Genomic DNA, 18,303 nt, shown 5'->3' on the forward strand with positions numbered 1-18,303 from the left:
AATGGGTGAAGGGTCAAAGGTTTTGGCACTTCTTCGTGGGGAAGAATCAAGATAATGTTGAATCATAGCTTTTAAAGAAGAACTTATATTTTTCATTGGATCGTTTATGTTAGAGTCTTTTTTGACAAGATTAGCCCTACCTTTCTTTATGTCTCGGGTTGGAACAAATTACTATAATTCGTCCCCTCCTATGGATCAGTCCACATTTTTCACAAATTTTATAAAACTGGAGGCCCTTATTTTCATAGTTGTCATTCCTTAACTTAATTCCGAGTAGTAACCAAAAAACAAAATCATAACAAACAAATGTAGCCAAAGCAGAATGAGATACCTTGTTGAAGAAAAAATTAGACACTTCACCCGCGTTGCGCGGGCGTTTGCATTTTTTACTGTCAATTAATCTTTCATAAATTGAATTTATAAAAATTAATTTATTACATCATTAAACACAATCAAATACCCCAAAACATGTATTTTTCCTACGAATGCCCCCGTGAACCAAAGGGAGTGCAAAAACCAAAGCATATATTAATTGTGGCAGCTAAATAGGAACACAATATATTAATGTTCAGAAGGGGACACTGAGAAGAACAATCGTTGACTAGTTTAAGAATGACTTAAAATGCTTATGCAAATGGTGACATGGTCTTATTCTTCGAAATTGTGCTCCTTCAATGTCAAAGAGGGTGCAAAATTTATATTTTTGATCTTTTTCTTAGTCGAACTCTCGCAGGTGGAGAAAATTCATGATTGAAAGAGCTTTATCCTTTCAAGTTAACTTGGTTCGAATTGAATTCTCGGAATTCGTTGATCTTTTGGATACTATAATATATACCGAAAAAGAAAAATTAGAGTCATTTAGAAAATTACAAAAATGTTGATAATTCTAATAAATCGTTAAAAAAATTAGTTCCAATGAATTCGCCCTTCTATCATATAATATTCATTTATATAGACACATATTAGTGAATACCAATGAAATATTTCTTGCAATAATATATCTATTTGAATTACTTTTGAGGACTCGAAGAGTCGGCTACTCGCAAGTTGAGAAAATGCTTGAATAGCTTATGTGAAAGCTCCTCAATGCATGGTGCAAGAGCCTAAATTAAATACTTATATATATAGATTCCCACCAAAATAATTTATATCTTTTGTTTTGAATATGCTTGAATGAAAATTTATCTCAGTTAGTAGACTAAAAACACTCCATAGGACGATGGAACAATAAAAAACGAATCATGCGAGTAAATGATCGGAAATTTTTTTTAAAAAAATCTAAAGATAACCCAAATCTCACCCAAAAAAAAAACAATGGAGAATCAATAGCCTCTGACTTCGCATTTCGTATTTAGAAGACAGCCTGAATCGTTGCCGCCGCTAAAACTCAAAAGCCACCTAGAGACAGGAGCACACAGAGTTACGGTGATCCTTACCCACCCGATCATTTGACCAGACAAGTCATCATGATCGACGGCCTGTGATTCGTCAAGACATAGAACCTCCGTTAGCTCGCCCCGTACGCTGCCATGGCGGGTACATAAGATACCACCGAAGATCAAGAAGAACGACTCTGGATCCGAAGGACCAACAACGCTTTCCCCTTCCGACAGCTCAAAGTTCGACCATTCTCCTTCCAAATCCTTCAAACATCTGCAGAAATTCGAAATCTCTCCTCAAGCATCGATTCCCACGTCGCATTCTTCTTCTCCGATCCCCGCATCCGAAGGTCCATTGCCGCCATTGAAGCCAGTGAGCTCGGAGGTGCGTTAAAGTCTCCTCCTCGGCGTTGCAAGTTCGATTTTTTGTTGCTTTTTCCGATTTCTAGGGTTTTGAGCGGTAGGTTGCTTTTGTTCCCTCTTTTATTGGGATTCAGGGCTGATTCTTGATGGAGGCGTCGTCGAGCCAGCAGGATTTCGATTACCTGTTGAAGCTGCTGTTGATTGGGGACTCTGGGGTTGGGAAGAGCTCTCTCCTCTTGAGTTTCACCTCCGATGCCTTTGAGGATCTATCTCCTACCATCGGTACTCCTTCGTGTCGCGCAATTCATCCAGATGGGTGTCATCTGTTTGTGTGATTTGGTTGCTTGAGAATGGGCAGAACTTGTTGTTTTGTGCGTAGCAGATGGCGTAAGATTGAAGGACCAAGCAGATTAACTTAGCGTTACAAAAGTTGTGGTCGATGGTACTTATGACATCGGATGGGAAGACATTTGTTGTGATTGCTTCCATTGGTTACAATGGGTTGCGGATATCTTGAAACTTTAAAACAGAAATAAAAGTAGATAACCTTTGCTATTTGACGTACTAATTCACATAGAGCTTACGTATATGCATATAGATATGTCTATGGCCTTTTAAACCAACTAGTGTTCTAATGCAGCATTTTGGTCTATAAGCCGTCCACAAAATAGATGTACTTGAAGCCTGGAAATATTCACTTGTTTGCTGACATTGTTGGCATCTTTGTGCTGATTAAAATCTGTTACTAGTGCATTAGCTGCTTGCTCATAGTTATGATAAGGATGGCATGGTGTTAGTTTATCTACAGCTCATACGATGTTCTGTGTTTTGTGTCGGTGCACTGTGGTTTTTGTCGGAGTAAAGCTAAGACACCCTGGACATGAACTTATGTTTGTTCATTTTGTCGTCGTTTTGTAGGTGTGGATTTCAAAATAAAGCATGTTACAGTTAACGGAAAAAAATTGAAGCTTGCAATCTGGGACACAGGTAATGCTCTTATCAGTACTTACATCCCTCACCAAATGATTGGTTGTACAATTATTTTATTTTTAACTTGTTGCAGGGTTGATCCTGCCCATGCTTCTGTGCATGTTTTTAAAATTCTTTTTCTTGGAATGCAGCGGGACAGGAGAGATTTAGAACGCTGACTAGTTCATATTACAGGGGAGCTCAGGGTATAATTATGGGTAAGTCACTTGATGCCATTAGTTATTCTTTTTCCGACTTTCCTCTTTCGTTGGGACTATTGTCTAAAAATATCCGTTGTCAGTAATTCTTTAGTAGCTAATAATCTTCAAATAAAGTACAAATGCTTGTGAATTCAGGTGGCGGAATATCTCCTATTATGTATTTTATTACTCAGCATATTAAATGACGTAACTTCAAGAAGGATGTGCATGTTGCCCTGTTTTATGTATGACAAAGTAATGTGATTGTTTTATGTATGACAAAGTATTGTGTTTTGAAATGAGGAAAGAGTTAAGTTCCTACAATTTTGTTCTCTAATTTCCCGGAACTTTTTTACGTTTCTATGATTTGCTCTTGGAAATCGACTGCAAAAATTTTAGGCTGTCTGATTTGTTTTAATTTTTCTTCCATCTTGCTAGCTGCTGTTCTTAATTTTAGCACCTCAAAGTTATAGGCTGTTTTATCCATGAGACTTTGCAGTGTATGATGTGACACGACGAGAGACATTCACGAACCTCTCTGAAATATGGGCAAGGGAGATTGATCTGTACTCAACTAATCCAGATTGCATCAAAATGCTTGTAGGTAACAAAGTTGACAAGGTACATCTTCTAGGTATTTGCATTACATATTTAACTTTTGCTTTGTATCTTGTGTGTAAATGCTGTGATATTTCAATATTATCTTGGTACCTTTTCAGTGAGTTCTTTCATTACTGCTATTTAATGAGGTCGGTGTTTGTAATGTTACGATTAGTCGACTATCTTTAAAATGAGACCCTTCAGTCAAAGTTAAGCCAACAAGTTCTTTTGCAGGAAAGCGACAGGGCTGTCTCAAAGAAAGAGGGGATTGACTTTGCGAGACAATATGGATGCCTTTTCCTTGAGTGCAGCGCGAAGACTCGGGTGAATGTGGAGCAATGCTTCGAGGAACTTATTTTGAAGGTAAGGAGATGGTTCTTCATTGCCACTTGCAGCATTCCTTTGGACTTCTTTTGATCCAGCTTTGGTCGGTTAATAAAGAGTGTTCTAAAATAATTTGCTGCAGATATTGGAAACACCGAGCCTACTAGCAGAGGGATCAATCGGTGTGAAAAGGAATATCTTCAAACAGGCACCACCGGAATCTAGTGCGACTAGCAGTTGTTGTTAATGGTAGTGGCATCTTCCTACCCTCTGCTCAGGTCGATCTCATTTGTTGATTGATATCGGACATTCCTGCATTGAGCGGGATTGATGTACTTATTTGCTTTACTTGCCAAACCTGCTGACTCCATTAAGAACATTCAAAGTAAAAGCATAGAAGAAATATGGGTGGTTCTTCAATTTTTTTTCCATTGTTTTTCCTTTTCCGTGGTCATAGTCCTTCCATAAATGTTTATATATATATATATATATATATATATATATATATAATTTCTTTTTCTTTTTTTGCTTGAGCCTTTGTTAATTGTTAATAATAAGATTAAAAATTAAGCAAGTACAATAATGTTCAACTTTTTCGCTAGATAAATTGCTCCCATTGACAATGTTATTGAAAGGAAAAAACATAAGTGGAATCGTATGAAAATATGTTGCTTAGTGCAACGGTACTACATTGAGTAAAATTGAAGCATTTATAAAATGCATGCATTTGGTTGAATGAATCTAGAGGTTACATGAATTAAAGATACAAAAGTAAACTGATTGTACGTGCACATTGCCCCTTTGATAATACCGATTGCCACATGGTTGCTTAATTCGTTGAACGTAACAATAAATAAATAAAGGGCTGATTTTATCGTACAGTATGATATTTTGAAATTTTTCACCACATACCATATATCGTCATAATTTTATTAAATTGCACGATATTTTGAATTTTTTTCACGGCATAACACGAAAGGCAATAATTTCACCATGACATAAATTTTCAAAAAAAAAATCATAACATAGCATAGCGTTAGTTTTTCGTCAATAGCCTAATGGAGATTTGACGTGGCCGACTTTGTTGGCCCAACCTTGTTCATCCCAATAATACACGGCCACATCAGATTTCCAATTAGTCATTGACGGAAAACTAGCATCGTGCTATGCCATGAAATTTTTTTGAAATTTTGTGTCATACGATGAAATTATTGCGTTTCATGCTACGTCTTGAAAAAATTTAAAAATATCGTGCAATTTGATGAAATTATAACAATATATACTATGTGGTGAAAATTTTCAAAATATTGTATGAAACTAACACGTAAATAAACTAAATAAAAATGGAAGTCTTTAACAGTATAGGCCGGGTGTACCAATTTGTCCTAACGGGGATCCATATAGCTGGACTTTCGCTTTTGTTTACTGTAACACAGATTTAGGGCATCATGTTCCCAGTTTCATTGAGCAAACGATAAAACAGATCTGATGAATGAACTCCCTCGAAGCTCGTAAGAGAGTCGGTGTGATTGCTCTTACTATGGTGGAATATTTCTGAGATGTTAATGAACAAGACGTTGTTCTATTTATTGACAGTATCTCTTCCGTTTCATCATCCACCTTATCGGGTAGAATGCTTTCTGATGTGGGTTATCAACTTGCCCTTAGCACCGAAATGGGTCCTTCCCAAGAAAGAATTACTACTCATAACTTCTATTCAAAGCAGTTTATGTACTTGTGGACGATTTAACCGACTTTGCTGATCCTGTCACAACATTTGCACATTTAGATGCTACGACTGTATCAACATCAACAATGCTATGACCTTGAATCGTTCGTGAGGAACATTATGAAACTGCATGAAGAGTTAAACAAACTTTACAACGTTACAAAGAACTCCGACACAGCATAGCTATCCTTGGGTTGGACGAGCTATCCGAAGAGTGTTGAATGTTTCTTATCACAATTTTCTTTTTCAGTAAAATTGCAGCATATGAACCAATGATACGCCGAATATCGGGATGAACCAAAATCTTTTTCTTGAATGGGAACTTTTTGGTGGACAGGGCCCCAAAAGAAGCCTAACCTGCTGCCAGATTCTCTTATCTAAAGCAGTAACAAGAGCCCACATTGGAAAACAGGTCCACCTCTTCACTTATCTATCCTCTCTTTCCGCCATTCAACGGGGCCACCTCAACTTTCCTGCCTCTCTTACTTTGCTCGGAGCACTTGATTCATCGAGACATACGTAACCTGGTTCGGACACTGCTGGACTGCCAAACAAAAGAAGAAAATTGATTTCCCGTAGTGTGTGGATGGCTCGAACTGCAGATGAGTCGAGTCAGAGACTGGAGTGCCAGCAACAGTGGAAGCTCCGGTGCAGCGTTACTGGCAATTTGATCGATCACAATTCTTTTGAGTATCCATCAGGCTATACCGCGATGTCATGTACCGATGAGCCCGGACATATATTTTAAGAACATTAGAATATGAGAGCAAGGAAAAAGAGAGACTTGCTCAATTCCGAGAAAGCCCACATAATATAAGCGAGGCAGCCGTTTCTTTAAAATGGATCCCACCACTAAGAAGCCCATCCTGAGCCACAAAACACAGCATCCCGACAGCCTCATGGCAATTTGGAGGAAAAGAAAACAAATAACGCTTCGGCCGAACATTTGTCGAGGAAAACTGTATACCCGAACCACTGCATGACATCAACATGTACTAAACATATAAACAATGCTCAAAAGTGTAGTAGACTGGTCATGGTATTCATGAATATCAAGTAAAATAGCAACTACTTATTATATACAGATGGCATGGAAATTCGACGTATAAAATAAGAAAAAAAGGCGAGAAATTTTTTTTTTTTTTGGGGGGGGGGGGGGGGGTGTGCTTAGGATATGATGATGGCGCCACCGAGGTGACAGTTAAAAAATAACTGTTATGCTGCCGCGAAAAAGCCATTTCCAAATTGTTTATTGCTGTGAGGAACTGGAAAGGCAACTCAGTCTCGTGGGAGGATGAAGGGCTGCTGCTCATCAGCTCACCTCAAAGCTGCCTTTCTTCCTCTCTCTTTCTTTCCCATCACTTCACCCACTTTTCTTCATCACACATCCTCTCTGCGGTCGATCTTTCTCGGGTTTTTATCGAGCTCTGCAGATCTTCAGTGGGAAGGGTGGAAAACGGAAAGCTTCGATCTTTTCCAGTTTTGGCATAATGGTGAAGGAGACAGAGTACTATGATGTTCTCGGTGTCAGTCCATACGCATCCGAGGAGGAGATTCGCAAGGCTTACTATGTGAAGGTACCATACAAAACCATTAGCTCCATCATTGATCTGATAATACTGCTACAGCAGATTTTTGCAGTAGAGTAACTGTTAGTAACCCGATTAAATCGTTCCTCACACAATTTGGATGCTGAGGGAGCTCAGAGGATCAAAAGGACTGATTCCTCCTGATGAAATCTATTGTCATCTTTTTAAGGACTTGTCGAACTTACTGCATTCGAGCTACCAATCCTTTCCATCTAATTTGGCTATCATGGACATTCGTGCATCTCATTTTGGCTTCGTGATAAGCTTGTTGGTTTTAAACATTTTGTTGGCATGATATCAGGTCTTTAACTCAAATCTTGCAATGAAATCTTGTTTCTTGTTTTCTCAAATATATCTTCTTACACTTGGTGCAGGCAAAACAAGTACATCCCGATAAAAACCCGAATGACCCAAGGGCTGCTGAAAGTTTTCAGGTTGGTGGAATGCTTTCTGATCATCTTCTTCTGTGACGTGAAGTGGGCTTCAACTCCTGGTTGTAATTGTTGATGAATGTTGTCACAGAAAGGCATTTCTGGTTTATCGAAATTGAACGAACTTTACGTGATATTCTGGGGCACTAAATTGCAGGTGTTAGGTGAAGCTTATCAGGTCTTGAGCGATCCTGTGCAGAGGGAAGCATATGATCGGAATGGAAAATACTGCATATCTAGGTGAGTCTCATAATTATGCAGATAAACTTTCTAATCGTTAACTTGCTTAAGCAAAACTCTTTTAAATTCATGTTTTTTCACGTCATAGTCACGTTATAGATCGGGTAGGTCTAATCCACATCAGCTTTCAGAAATGCAAACGACAGGAATCGGCAAACCCGGAGAAGAAAAAAGCATCATAGATACTTTTCATAACTGGATGGTTGTGCCAGAAATTGCCCCTCTGCGTGAACAAGAATCACAGACTGAAAAATGACTCAACCTTTTAGTTCTGCTCCTTGACAAGCCAGTTCATATGAGTGCCGAGTACACGAGAAGTTGAACTATGCATTAAACTCTTTGGTTGTAGAACCCATCAGATGCTAGGATTTTCAGATCAATTTGCCGTTTATTGTTGTATAAGTTTTGGCCAAGTTTGGTGTGACTGAATGTAAATTCTCTTTTCTCTGTTGCATATTTAGTTTTAGAGACAGTGTTTAGTTAAGAAAGAAGTTGATTACTTCAATGCCATAGTCTCGAACACGATCTTATTATATTACCTGAATTCTGCTTTCAGGGAAACCATGCTAGACCCTACAGCGGTGTTTGCCCTTCTCTTTGGAAGTGACCTCTTTGAGGATTACATTGGACACTTAGCAGTGGCATCGCTTGCTTCTTCTGAATTAGCTATCGACTGCGACAGTCCCGAAAAACTGCATGACAAATTAAAGGCAAGTTCATTAAGATAAAAATCAAAATAACAAAGCCATTATGCATTTTGATATCAAATTTCTTTCGAAATTACGAGCAACATGCTCAGGGGAGTTTTCACTTCTGGTTGAAGAGCCTTGATTATAGTTTATTTCCTTAAAAAATGGGAGCAATTGATCTGTTTGATTGACATTGAGAGGGATATGAAGTTCGAGATCTGAAAGAAAAGCACTCCGCTTATGGTCGAGTTGCATGTTCTTCCAGGCTGTCCAGAAAGAAAGGGAAGAAAAGCTTGCCAGATTGCTCAAGGACTTCCTAAATGAGTATGTCCATGGAGACAAAGGGCGTTTTCTACAACGCGCCAAATCAGAAGCCAAACGGCTTTCGGGTGCAAGTAAAGATGTCTTCCCTTTGCTTCTTCTGACAGAAACTCCGTCCACGATACTCTGCCATGCCTCTTTCAAGCTAACGATGATAGACATTTCTGCTCCTTGGAAATGCAGCCTTTGGAGTCGATATATTACACACAATTGGTTACGTATATTCGGGGCAGGCAGCTCAAGAGCTCGGGAAGAAGGCCTTATATCTTGGTTTCCCTTTTGTTGCTGAATGGGTTCGAAACAAAGGGCATTTCTGGAAGTCACAGGTCACAGCAGCAAAAGGTTATTGAGACATCGCCGATACTGTAATCGTTCTTTATACCATGTTTTTTCCCGCTTCTTTTCTTTACCCAAGCCCAAGTAGAAGGAGGATATGTACAGGTGCTTTCCAGTTGCTGCAACTTCAAGAAAACATAAGACGGCAATTCAAGGTGGACGGAATGGGTCCCGCGAATGATGTCGAGTCACACATAAGGTCGAACAAGGAGACTCTGATGAACTCCCTGTGGAAATTGAATGTGGTGGACATTGAAATCACCCTCATCCATGTGTGTCAGATGGTGAGTTTAGCAGTATCGACTATCATCGATCTCGTCTGCTTATGATCTCTGAAAAGCAATTGGTTTTACAAATTTCAAGCACGGGAACTCATCAAACAAATTGAAACTCATGATAGAAAAACAGAAAAGTTGATTCAGCTTGGACTTCCTTTTTCATATCTCAGGTTCTGAGAGAGAACATAAGGAAAGAAGACCTCAAAGCCCGAGCCACGGCATTGAAGATTCTGGGGAAGATTTTTCAGGTGACATGTAATGCGTAAAAGCTTATGGGATGTCGTTTTATTTTCTGAATCTCTAGCGATAATCATGCATTAGTTGCAACAGTTTCTCGAGTTTTTCTATCTTGGCTTATGTAAATTCGAGCTCCGATATTTACTCTGGACTTCTACTGTACTTTCAGCAAGAAAAACAAATGCAGAGCGGTGGAACATCCGGGAAGAAAAGTGATCCTGACACTGATGAAGATCACAGCAGCTCAGATGGTAGCGATGAGGAAGATTCGCCGAGGGCACTCGCATACCGAACTCCTTTTTTCACTCAGGCATGTGACAGCATCATAATCTCTGACCTGTAAACTACACTTCTTATCGGCTAGATTTCCAGTTGTCCAAGATTGTTTCCTATTAATTGCCTTTACTGTTTCAGGGAATAGGAAGGCTCTTCAGATGCCTCTGCAACCCAGCTTTTGACGTTGATGATGACGAGATCGTCTACCAGCCGAAGTGACCATACGTTGCTCTCTATAACCGGAGATCGATATCACAATATCACATGTGCTTTTACTTCGGATTTGCTAAAGGTTTGATTGAATTAATCCAGAAATGATTCACTTCTTCAGTTTCCGAGCTTTGACGAGTTCACCAGTTCTTCTATCGCAAATTAAAACTTGTACATCAACACGAGACGACTTCTCCATCAGTATTACTAAATGTCCATTTATTTTGGCCCGGTGTCACCATAGTGATCTTTCATCTGATATAAAACTGAAATATCATGTGTGCGAATCCGATGGCACTATCCCGAATATACGGAAAAATCAATGACATGACCACGGTAAAATACTGTTCGTCCAACTCCAAGTGAAGTTGATGTTTGAAGTACTATCAAGAAAGCTGATGTTGAAGGATTTGGATGCAATTATATTTTAATTTGTGGGAAAAAGGAATCTCCCTGCCGCCATGAACTCATATCAATAGAAAATCCTTCTGCCGTCACGTAATATTATCCAAGAAAATGATGTTTGACTGGAACATCTATATATATAAAGTTGTATCCTTGCAATAAATGGGGATAGAGAATTAAATTTTTAATGATTTAGGGGTAGAAAGGTCAATATTTATGAAATAATTAGGTAGAAAGGTAAACGTCGATTGAAATAGAGTTTAAAAGATTAATATCTAAATAATATGTCAAATTTAACACAAACTTAAATTAAAAATAACAAAATTAATAAAGGAACTTTACTTGAATTAATTTATATGAGTATCTTGGGTCTCATTTTGGAAAATTTTATTTATAAAAAATTAATTTTTAATTGCTAGGTTAGCTGTACAATCTATAAATGAACTAAAACTTATAAGTACAAAATTTAATATATTATTAGACTATTACAATACAAATCTCCTATTACTTTAAGTTTATGTTAGAAAATTAATTATTGCAAATAAAACTTATATCATATATAACAAATTAATTAATTTATGTACATAAAACTTCAATTATATGTACTTTGAATCCTCCATAAACTTTACTTGAATTCATCTATGTAGGTATTTTCACTCTCAATCTGGAAAATATTATTTGTAAAAAATTAATTTCCAAGTAACAAGTTAACTGTACAATTTATATAAATGAACTAAAGCTTACAACTATAAAGTTCAAAATATTGGGTAGGAAGGTAAATGTCTATTGAAATAGAATTTAAAAGATCAATATCTAAATATATTTACTTCTATGTCAAATTTAAAACAAATTTAATTTAAAAATCACAAAATTAATAAAGAAACTTTATTTGAATTAATTTATATAAGTATCTTGGCTCTCATTTTGGAAAATTTTATTTGTAAAAAATTAATTTTTAATTGTTATGTTAACTGTACAATCTATACACGAACTAAAGCTTATAAGTACAAAGTTCAACATATTATTAGACTATTGCAATACAAATCTCCTATCACTTCAAATTTATGTTAGAAAATTAATTACCACAAATAAAAATTTATATTGTATATAACAAATTAATTAATTTATGTACATAAAACTTCAATTATATGTACTTTGAATCCTATATAAACTTTACTTGAATTAGTCTATGTAAGTATTTTCTCCCTCAATCTGGAAGATATTATTTGTAAAAAATTAATTTTCAAGTAATAGGTTTAATGTACAATTTATATAAACAAATTAAAGCTTATAACTATAAAGTTCAATATATTATTAATATGTTGCAATACAATACTCCTATCATTTTAAATTTATGTTATAAAATTTATTATAGCAAATAAAGTTTATATTGATATTGTATATAACAAATTAATTATTAATGTTAATTACATGTATTTTAGATCCAGTACGGTTTATGAAAACTACTTTATTCAAATAAAGCTATAATTACATTTGAAAAGCATAAAAAATTCTCAACTGGATAATAAAATTATAATTACATCTAAAGCAAAAATTCCAACAAATCTCTGTAGAAAAATTACCCTTGTAATGCACGGGTGAAAGAAGACCAATATATATTTATATATGTGATAGCCTTCTAGTTTAAAAGCAGCACACCCCACAAAAATCACCCAAAGTAATCAATCAATAGTAAGAAATAATATATATATATATATATATATATATAATATCCTTCTAAATTAAGCTGCACACCCAACAAAAATCACCCAAATTAATCAATCAATTGTAATATATATATATATATATATATATATTCTTAATATATTAAACTCTTGTTTACCTCCGCGTGCATATTATAGTGCAACGTGTCCAGACATTTTTATTTTCAAAAATTTCTATGATTTTTTTTTGTATTTTTCATTTATATCCTTTTTAAAGATTTCTACAAACTTTTTTTAACATAAGATTATGTCAATTTATTAACTGAAACTAATCTTTTTTTTGGGTATTTGCTTTGTCGTTTCCATGAAATGCTTGATATAAAATTTTGGACCTTGCATGATACTTATTGTTCGTCCACTTGAAAATAACAAGGCCACCCGTGATCTACTTTATTTCAATCGTGATATTAAAGGGTCCATGTACATAATATTGTATCACGAGTGTGGACCTTTTTTAATTTCAAAAACTTTTCATTGTTTTTGGTTTGTATCCTTCTAAAAAGATTTTTTGATATTATTTCGTTGAACCCTGAATCTCTATTGACTGAGACTAATCATAGTTTGGGTATTAGCTTGGTTGTGACCTTTTAATGAATGTAAACCCTTGCACTAAAAGTATAGTTCGTCCACTTTAAATTAGTGGGGCCACTTATGACCTATTAACTTGCGATCGCTTTTCTAATCAGAAATATCTAAAATTCAAATAAAGATTAGTGAGTAGAAATTAACTTTTATATCATAAGACATATTAATTAGTATAATTTTTAGAAAATCTGGATCAGATGTAGCAACCTCAAGTTCATAATTGTTACAGATAAGTGGCACCTTTTTTTTTTGGGTAATAAGCAACACACAAGTAATTTTGTTGTTATTTTCAACTATACTTTATATTTATTATTATATAAAATTATATGATAAATTAAGAGGTTGATGAAAAAAAATTCCGTCCCGCTGTGTAGCACGGATTGCACTCTAGTATAATATAAAAGCTGAATCATTTCCATAATTATCAGTTCTCTAAATTTTCTTTCGAATATTACATTGAAAATCCGGAATAAACATAAAAAGTTTCGTAAAAAAATTTGAAAATTTGAAAAAAAATTTATAAAAGTATTTCATTAATTTTTGTACACATCCACATAATGCATGGGCCTGTACTCAGTTTTCTTTTCATTTGGATGACATTTTAATAATGTGAATGGTCAAATAAATACAAATATATACAGATAGTCCAAAGATAACATCTGTACTGTTACAACAATTACAAATGTTTCCGTAGTACGTGAGATGTTCTTTACAATTGACCTGCTCTTGAAGACTGTTCCGTCTGCCAGCTCATGCATTGCCTAAGAAACCTAACCGAATTATTTCTTGTGGCCCAAAATAAATCAATGGAACGTAAACTTGAAATTGGAAAGCAACCCATTATACGCATATAGATAGATCTATTGCTGTCCCTTTACTTCTCGAAGTTAATGTTTTACATTTTCCAAATTGGATGCCGTCAAGGATTTCTTACTTATATTTCTAGTCTTGTCGCGCACGTTTCGATCGGATAGTTGTCTCACTTGTAATTAAATTCCATGCACGTGTGTTGTCATGTTTGGAAAATAACTTGTTGCAGCAAATGGTTTTATGACATGACACGGGAGAGCCTTGGTCGCTAGCGTCTTGACCCAACTTCTCGGCAACTGGAGTCGGCCCGGGCAATAGGCGCAGGGAATTACTATGTTTTCCATGAGATTTCGACATGCTTTGATGCACCACGCATCATCTGACTGCAATGGGTCGTGGATCTAGAGTTGATTGCTGCCTCGAACTCCTTAGATCCTGCAATTTTTGTTGAGAAGACTCGCATTTTGTCCTCAGATGATCAACATCGATCCTAGGATTTCGTCAAGAACAGTGAATATTGTCCATATAAATACTATTATTGTGGCGTTTGGTAATGAAGCTAAGTTTAATTTAATTTGATTTAATTTGATCTGAGCATATGAACACAAAAGGAGTTCGAAAAAGTACGTGAGAGAATTTGAAGAAAAAAATAAAAAAGTAATAATTGTATTGTTGAATTGAAAAAAATATTAAATAGTTGAGATAATTTAGTATTAAAAAATTAATTTAAATAATAGATAATAAAAAGTATTCGAGAGAATTTGAAAAAAATAAAAAAGTAATAAGTTAAGTTAACTAAATTTAAGTAAAATCAAATTTTTGTTACTAATAGTGCGTCGTGACCTGGGCAATATATACCCTTGAGGAACAGACAATTTCCGCAATAAAAGACTTTGCATGTTTACTGTCCATAAGAAACAAAATTATGAAATTTTAAAAACCTTGGCAAGGCTAATAATTTAGAAGAAATCCAAATTGGCCTCAGAATTTAAAAAGGAAAAAGAATAAAAAATGTGAAGTTGGTAGCAGTGGACACCCTATTGCAAACAGAAATCATTATTATCATTATGATATATGTATTGTCAGAGCTATCAATCCGTGGCATTGCCGGCTTTGAAAGGGAACCAGAACCTTTAATCAACAACCAGCAGTAATTTTTTATTGACGAGTTCCATAATTTATTAGCTTAAATAAATTCTCATTCAAATATCAATTTTTGATCACTAAATACTTTTAGTCAGTTTTAAACCTTATAAAATATTAAATAAAATTTGCTAGTGCATCACATCTCATGATCCGACAATGACCAATTTAGCTAGTATCTGCCGTTTGATTGATAAAGGTACATTAAATTAACGGATATGGACATGCTTTATTTTTCTTATTATCAGAAAAAGATGACAAAAGCTTACGGCTTTTGTTGGAAACGTTTAAGGCTTTCTCCGGTGGGCGCCTGCCCCCGTCTCCCCTTGCCATGCGTGCAGCTGGAGCAAAGTAGTGCGCATCTCTGGGCAGAGGCGCGACGCCTAGGCAGCCCCTGCCCCCCACTTTTATTTTTATTAAATTGGATGTAATGGCTAGAAAATTTGCCGTTTGGTTTTAAAAAAATCATAAAAATTTCCTGTAAATATCCAATAAATTCCACTTAAATCCACCTCAAAATCTCTCTACTTCTTCTTATTCTACAGTCAAAGAGAAAATGACCAATCCAAATCAACTTCCGAACGATCCCAGGTTCTACATCCCAAATCCGAATTTCCCCCAAAATCCAAATCCTCAAAATCCGAATTTTTGCCATCCAAATCCGAATTTTCTCTCTCCAAATATCAATTTTCTCCATCAAAATTCCAATTATTCCTCTCTGAATCCTAACTTCCACAACCTAATTATCATCATCCCAGGTTATATCATCATCCAATTCCTTCGCTGTATTATGGGCATGCGGGTTCACCCTTCCAATTCATGGGTGATACCAAGTCCGCATCTGGGAGCGCTGACGGCTCCCATCAATCCCCACATTCGACATCGGGGGATTCACCGTTCACTCCTCTTCTAACCAGCAACCTAGAGGGTATTGACCCCCACGATGATGATGATGACATCGTTGAAAGTCAAGACACGGAAGTTCGTAGTTTGATTAAATGGTTTTGGAACAAGATGAGCTACTAATCAATAGGTGGCTATTATACGAGAAAGATCCCGTGGTCGGCGATGATCAAATCGCCGGGCAATTTTGGGACAAAATCCACGACCATTGTTGCCAATACAACAATTCCTTCTTCTCGAGCAAAACAGAAAACTCCTACAAGCAACGATGGTACTAGATCAAGCAAAATGTCGCAAAAGCTTCGAAGGGTGCTATCAAACTGCTGAGCGACATCATCAAAGGGAGCAAATGAAGATGATGTCATGGAGGTGGCGCACAAGCTATTTAAAGATAAGCATAATATAAAATCAAATTTGTCCTTCTTATCGCATTGGAACATACTTAGGAAGGAACTGAAATGGAGAGCACTTTTTGATCCAATTGATAGATCGAAGAGGACTAAGACAAATGCTTCCGGAGGTTACACGACATCATCCAACCCTGATGAAGATGGATGCCCTGTACCTCGTCCAAAAGGCAGAGACGCTGTAAAGAGAACGAAAAAAAGGTAAAGGTAAATCTTCTCTTTCTGCTAATGAGGCATTGGAAGTCATCTTCGAGAGCTTCTAGGTATGATGATGTCATGAAGATGAAGGCAGAGGAATTCGAGATGAGACAGAAGGAGTTGGAGGCCAAGAAGATCGAAGCCGACCTAAAGAGAGAAGAACTTGCGATAAAAAAAAGGCGCGCCCAATCAGAGGATATGAAATTATTGTCGCATCTCATTTCTATAGCCAAGTCTATGATGCCTCCGAAAGCACGTCTTATTCATGAACAGCTTATAACAGATCTTATGGAGAAGTTGTACCCCTCTAATTAGCTATATAGTTGTAATTTTCGTTTGAATTATATTTTTAGTTTCTAGATTAATCGAATTGTGTACCATTATAATATTATCTATTTAATGAAATTTAAATTTTACTAATAACACGTGTTATTGAAAATTAGTAAATTATCTACAAACTTAAAATAACTGGCCGTTGGAAAAGTAGCCATTGCAAAGTAGCCGTTGGTAACTAGCTGTTGGGAACTTTGTACGATGATGTCAACGTCAATCCGACAACCTTGTACAATGAACCCCCTAATGCCAGCTTATCACAACCGGAGTAAGGATAACCAAAATTTTCTCCATTACATGAATTTTTCCAAAATAATATCAGGTTTTGGGATAGAGAAAAGCATCGACAGCTACAGGCCGATTTGGTGGAACATATAAGGCAACGATGACAAAACCACAACGAATGAAATTTTTATAAAAAAGTTGTCGTCTGCGTGTAATTTTTTTCTTAACGAGTATATTTTTATTTTTATATCATGTATTTTTTAACGTTATGTAATATTATTTTATTTTAATGAATTTTAATTAATTAACATATATTTTATTTTTAATTTTAATAATTTATTTTATTTCTTTGTATTTTTTGTAATTTTTAATTAATTAAAACTATTAAGAATATATATTAATTATATATAATAGTATTTATATGTACTTAATTAATATAATGTGAATGTGGGCTCGATTCAAAGATACTAAAATCAAAGGTACAGATGGAGTATGTGTCTCTTTTTTTCTTTGGAGTTTATTTCTATGTAATGTGACGTATATGTGAGGTATGAGATCCAATTTAGAGACGTGTGAGAGAGACCCGGAAAATGCATAATGCACAAAAGAACGGCAAAAATGAGATGTTGGAGCTGCTGAGGTGGACTTGTTCTGAGTCATTTGGTTTCAGAGTTAAAGTAATTTTGATTTTGATTGTAGAAAAGGACAAATGTTGTATAGTGTGTTGAGTTAAAGTTAAAGTTGACTTGAAAAATGTGTATTTTTATTGTATAGTGGGTTGAGTTAAAGTTAAAGTTAAAATTTTTGTGATTTTAACCCTGAAAACAAACGGGACAAAATTTGTCCCCGCAACCCCATCTAGAAATCCTTTGACTTTAATGACAATTTCTTGTTCTTTGTTTCCTTCAGGACAATTTCGATAATGTCCGAACAACTATTCAATCGATGCATCGATCGATCTCAATTGGGCGCGCTTCTTAGGAAAAAATAGGGCCAAGGACTGAGATAGCCAACCCAATCCGTAGGACAACTTATTACACGTACTCGAATTTAAATCCTTTTACTTGTGTGAACCGGTCACGACTATCTTCCAATTTTTTTTTTTCCCTTTGGTAAGTGTCATGAGACTCATGACTTTGTTTTCTTCTAGAGATAACAACTCTCAATATTATATAATTCTTGTCCAAGTGATGCGAAAATGATATGAACAGGACTACAATTATAATTTCATATGGACCGATAAAATATTCAATGAGTATTACTCATTTATCGGAGTAACAACTAATGAAAATGCTTGTAAGTGAGAAATTGTGAACTCGTTGTAATGCCAATTTTTCACTTTCAAACATTCTTATTAAATATTATATATTCAAGTGGCTGAATAACACACCAATTATTT

The 18,303-nt window shown here is 35.7% G+C and overlaps 2 protein-coding genes across 2 annotated transcripts; both read left to right on the forward strand.

Annotated features, from left to right (window-relative positions):
• The first annotated feature begins 1,527 nt into the window (after positions 1 to 1,527).
• Positions 1,528 to 4,266, forward strand: LOC116215852 (ras-related protein RABC1-like). Its single transcript, XM_031551641.1, has 7 exons — positions 1,528 to 1,764; positions 1,877 to 2,024; positions 2,661 to 2,729; positions 2,864 to 2,929; positions 3,411 to 3,532; positions 3,746 to 3,874; positions 3,978 to 4,266. The coding sequence occupies exons 2-7, from the start codon at positions 1,889 to 1,891 to the stop codon at positions 4,080 to 4,082; spliced, it is 627 nt and encodes a 208-aa protein (XP_031407501.1). The 5' UTR covers positions 1,528 to 1,764; positions 1,877 to 1,888; the 3' UTR covers positions 4,083 to 4,266.
• Positions 4,267 to 6,808: 2,542 nt separating this feature from the next.
• Positions 6,809 to 10,428, forward strand: LOC116187380 (chaperone protein dnaJ 10). The gene is made up of 10 exons (XM_031516044.1): positions 6,809 to 7,141; positions 7,528 to 7,587; positions 7,742 to 7,824; positions 8,381 to 8,534; positions 8,779 to 8,908; positions 9,018 to 9,176; positions 9,276 to 9,454; positions 9,619 to 9,696; positions 9,855 to 9,995; positions 10,100 to 10,428. Exons 1-10 carry the CDS (start codon positions 7,055 to 7,057, stop codon positions 10,178 to 10,180), a joined length of 1,152 nt encoding a protein of 383 aa, XP_031371904.1. The 5' UTR covers positions 6,809 to 7,054; the 3' UTR covers positions 10,181 to 10,428.
• Positions 10,429 to 18,303: the final 7,875 nt, after the last annotated feature.

Source organism: Punica granatum, chromosome 8 (assembly GCF_007655135.1).
Source record: "Punica granatum isolate Tunisia-2019 chromosome 8, ASM765513v2, whole genome shotgun sequence".
Classification (NCBI taxonomy): domain Eukaryota; kingdom Viridiplantae; phylum Streptophyta; class Magnoliopsida; order Myrtales; family Lythraceae; genus Punica; species Punica granatum.

Coding starts and splice junctions, on each gene's coding strand:
- LOC116215852 (XM_031551641.1), top strand. CDS start 1,889: ATGGAGGCGTCGTCGAGCCAGCAGGATTTCGATTACCTGTTGAAGCTG. Junction 2,730..2,863: donor GCTTGCAATCTGGGACACAG/GTAATGCTCTTA, acceptor CTTGGAATGCAG/CGGGACAGGAGAGATTTAGA. Junction 3,875..3,977: donor TCGAGGAACTTATTTTGAAG/GTAAGGAGATGG, acceptor AATTTGCTGCAG/ATATTGGAAACACCGAGCCT.
- LOC116187380 (XM_031516044.1), top strand. CDS start 7,055: ATGGTGAAGGAGACAGAGTACTATGATGTTCTCGGTGTCAGTCCATAC. Junction 7,588..7,741: donor GGGCTGCTGAAAGTTTTCAG/GTTGGTGGAATG, acceptor ACTAAATTGCAG/GTGTTAGGTGAAGCTTATCA. Junction 9,996..10,099: donor GAACTCCTTTTTTCACTCAG/GCATGTGACAGC, acceptor TTACTGTTTCAG/GGAATAGGAAGGCTCTTCAG.